Source organism: Sycon ciliatum, unplaced genomic scaffold (genome assembly GCF_964019385.1).
Source record: "Sycon ciliatum unplaced genomic scaffold, ocSycCili1.1 SCAFFOLD_1810, whole genome shotgun sequence".
Lineage (NCBI taxonomy): Eukaryota > Metazoa > Porifera > Calcarea > Leucosolenida > Sycettidae > Sycon > Sycon ciliatum.
Genome location: NW_027044915.1, coordinates 20,001 through 24,000, shown reverse-complemented (window position 1 = coordinate 24,000; position 4,000 = coordinate 20,001). Strand labels below are relative to the sequence as shown.

Here is a 4,000-nt window from a genome sequence, read left to right as displayed (position 1 = left end):
TGTAATGGTGGAGGTGACTCAACATTTTCTTCAATGGCCGAGAGCTCTGTCGCACCCTGTAATAATCAACTGACTAGGTTATATTATGCTTATACTGAGCTGATATACAAACTCCCCTCTCCCCCACAAAGGTAGAGATTGGAATTCCAACCCACAACCATGGCTCGACGAGTCCGAAGTTCCTTTCACCAACCTGTGCGGAGCAAGTACAAGACTACCACTGGCGCTGACTCTGTGCAGTGCATGCAGTGCAGTACCATCACACACTCTGTGTGACTTCAGTTTAGTACTAGTTACATGGGAAGTAACAGCTATGCGCCAAGTAAGTTAGTTTGAACCTCACAGTGCTAGTGACCGTTACCGCGCGCAGATCTCACCGCGGGCTCTGTAAAAGAACCGTTTGCTCATTAGAGACATAGAGTTCGTCTCCTTTCCAAAGTGAGAGTAAAATGAATCAGCACGAGCCTGTTGAATCGACTCCCAAACGTTTCTTTGGTTCTTCTGAGGACGACCACGAATCACGATGCCATTATTCAAGCAGCAGTTTCCAAGAACACTGGCAGTGCCATGGATTATGGCTGCGCATGTTCCGTCCGCTCTGCGAGGGACGCGGAAAGGAGAACATCGATTGGAAAACCGTCAGTAGTGAAGTTCCGTCGCCCCTGCTATCTGCATTCTATGTCGATGCAAAAACGCAGGAGGGCTCGCCTTTCTCCAAGAATTGTCTCAAAGTAGCGGCACGGGGGGCTCTTCAGCCGCACATGTTGAGTGCTGCGCTTGACAGACGGAGTGCCAAAACAGCGAAAGAAGGACAGCCTCTAACGTCAGGTGCAGGACAAGGCACCTGTTACACGATTATTTCAGCGACATCGATGACACCAATGGCAACGACGCAGTAAAACTTACCTATTACGAATGGTTCTATCTGATGTTGCGCTTTGTCTTTGTGGAGGCGAAATGTAAGCCTCCATCAAAAAGGACGACGTTGTATTCTTCATCGTTGACGGGAAAGAGATCCTGAAGTTGGGACCGTCGTGCATGTCGAAAAACCATCAAGGCGGACTGCGGATCACTAGTGTGATCCTAAAAAAAGGGGTTTATATACCAGTTTATATACCCGTTTATATACCAGTTTATATTCTCGTCATCGAAGTACCTGTTATATGCAAAATACAAGTCTGGAGTGTTGTGTGGGGAGAGATGGGAGTTTGTATACAAGCTCAGTATAAATACCAGTACATCATTCAATACATCAGTCAATACATGCCTTACTGAACATTCTTACAACCTGTTCATGTTCCTACATGTGTGGCCTTAGAAGGTTTAAAAAAAAACTCTGAACTACATCATGAGTTGACTACATCATGAGTTGAAAGCCAGTAGAACAGAAAGGCTGTGCTGGCTATGCTGTAAGTTCAGGGCTCACCACGATCATACAAAATTCAAAAGCGTCCACCACCATTTTGAAAAAGATGGCGACGGTCGCTAGGCCAGAGTTTGTGCAGTCATAGTGGCTACGCAGCCGAGCTCATGCTGATCGATGTACAGCCATGTTCGGTCTAGTCGTGATATACCGGTATTTTACGACTTCCTGGTCTAGTCTGTACAGCGAAGGGCCAGTGCCGAAGCGAATCTTGTTGTTTGATGTTAAGAAGGACACGCGGAGAAGACGTCCTTTCTCCAGGCCATATTGGTCATTTTTCTCAATCCGCTGGTGCGTGTTGACCAAGATATGTCCGTGAGGTGCTGGTGAACTTGAGTCCTGGCATCTACAAGAATTTTCCGCACCTAGCTACCCTATGTTGTCAGTAGAACTCAGCGTTTCCTGATCGCGACTCGGCACGGTCTTTTCTGTTTGACCTAGCAGCTTTCAACCTGCGAGTGTTAGGTTTCCTGGCCACAAATGAATTCCTTAGTCATGACCATGATGACAAGTGACTGGTATGATCCCTGACTGGCCTGAGTCCTTAGCTTGAGTCAACACGAAGGTTAACTCTTCACTTGGAACGCTTGCTGTCCCCCGGTCCCTTCTTGTTGCACTTGCAGATATGCGCACGGCTGCCATGTTTCGTTGGACACACGGCCGGCCTTGATGTCTTCAAAAAAGTAAAATAGGGGTTCTATTTGGCCGATTCTCACCGTCGATAGCTCATTTTCTCGGTCTTGGAATTCCTTATCGGTTCCTCCTTTATTCCCGATCAAACTCGCGCACTTCCACCAGAAGTGGGTGACTGTGCCCTACTATAGGGGGATTTGTATGCAAAAAGTCTCTAAAGGCACAGTTTCGTTCATGCCTGCTTACACCAGGCCCGGCGGAACCGGTCCGGTTGGTCAGGCCATGGCCGGACCAACTTTTAGGCCACAAACATGATTGCGTTTACTGCTGAGGAGGTCATGTGTACTAGTATACCCTCCATATCATACACAAACTGTATGAAAGTCATGTGACTACCCTCCATATCATACACAAACTGTATGAAAGTCATGTGACTACCCTCCATATCATACACAAACTGTATGAAAGTCATGTGACTACCCTCCATATCATACACAAACTGTATGAAAGTCATGTGACTACCCTCCATATCATACACAAACTGTATGAAAGTCTAAGGTATGGCCGGACCGGTCAAAACCTGCTTCCGCCGGTCCTGTACACTATAGGTGAGTTCTTGTGTGTGGTGTGTGTGTGTTTGCTGTGAACATGTGTGTGTGCATTTGCAGCTACATTCTTCACAGCATCCAGAGAGACCTTCCCCACGTCCAGATAGACCAGTACTATCTTGAAGGGTTCAGAAGTGGCTCTCAGCATGCAGGGTTTGTCAATATCATTCGACCGCGTGGTATGACAGTTCATGCCGAGTGCTTTATCCCCGAATCTGTTCTTGCCGATGTTCTGAAGGTAGGCTACCATTCACTGCTGCTGCTACTGTTGTTGCTCATGCTGCTTGTGCTGCTACGGCTACTGCTGTTGCTGCTTGTGCTGTTGCTGTGACTGCTGCTGCTGCTGCTATTGTTGTTCCTGCTGCTGTTAACCCTTTGTGGGTCTTACTCAATGTATGTGAGGGGTGGTCAAGAAAACACGCGTACAAACAACCAGCCATAACTCAAGTTCTGTGAGTTGTAGGTATGGGTAAACTATATATTTTCAAAATCTGTATGCCTGGACGAGTCCAGAAAACACAAATATGACTATGTCCAGGCAAGGGTATTACCCGTGGTAGCCCTTCAAGTTGAGAGAAAATACAATTGCGAACAAAAAACACAAAAATCACAGCGCGAAGTGCATACCAAGTTCGTGATGGAGCTGAAGTCCTATGATAAACAATCAGGTAAGCGCTACGTCTTGGTGAAGAATACATGCTCCTAATTCCGTCCTTGAACTCCAATACCTCGCCATCGGCGATGCACCAGCAGCAACAGTTCCACAATATCACAATTTTGGTTCGTTCACCTCAGCGCCGCTCGCGTCAGATTCACTCTCGCTCAAATGAGTACTCAGGCGCGATGTCACGCATGCCGTGATTCTCACGGCCAGGCGGATCAGCTGATCGCACCTGACAAGTCCTTGTAAGAGTTGCTGTTGCTGTGCTTCCTCGCTGGTTGGTAAATTTGATTTCTTCATTCGGGGACGATTTATTTGAGCTAGGAGGACTCAACGGAGCTCTCTTTCTCACGACATTACACTGGAAATCCTCCAGGGAGACCCAGCCTAGACTGGTGCCGTCAGTGTCCTCAGAAAGCTTTTCTGACACGGCATCAAGAGATGCACTCCCATTCGCGAAATGCGCGCATGGCGGATGGTCGTCTTTTCCAATTTCACCAGACTTCAGTCGATCGATACTGCAAAAATTTGTATGGTAAGTATGGTTGTTTTTTACACCGTTGGAAAGCCTTGGACCTCAGCTATGCGTGGAGCACCATTTTAGTTGTCTCCTAGCAACAAAACTCACAGAAAATGCGATTTTACTGTAAGGGTCACATACGACCCTTTCGCTTA

The 4,000-nt window shown here is 47.2% G+C and overlaps 1 protein-coding gene across 1 annotated transcript in view; it reads left to right on the top strand.

Moving 5' to 3' along the window:
• The first annotated feature begins 2,698 nt into the window (after positions 1-2,698).
• Positions 2,699-4,000, top strand: part of LOC135830728 (uncharacterized) — an 18,134-nt gene continuing 16,832 nt past the window's right edge. The window contains exon 1 of the mRNA XM_065342951.1: positions 2,699-2,902. Within this exon, the coding sequence (XP_065199023.1) occupies positions 2,705-2,902 (198 nt within the window). The 5' untranslated portion in view covers positions 2,699-2,704. The remainder of the gene's footprint in view (positions 2,903-4,000) is intronic.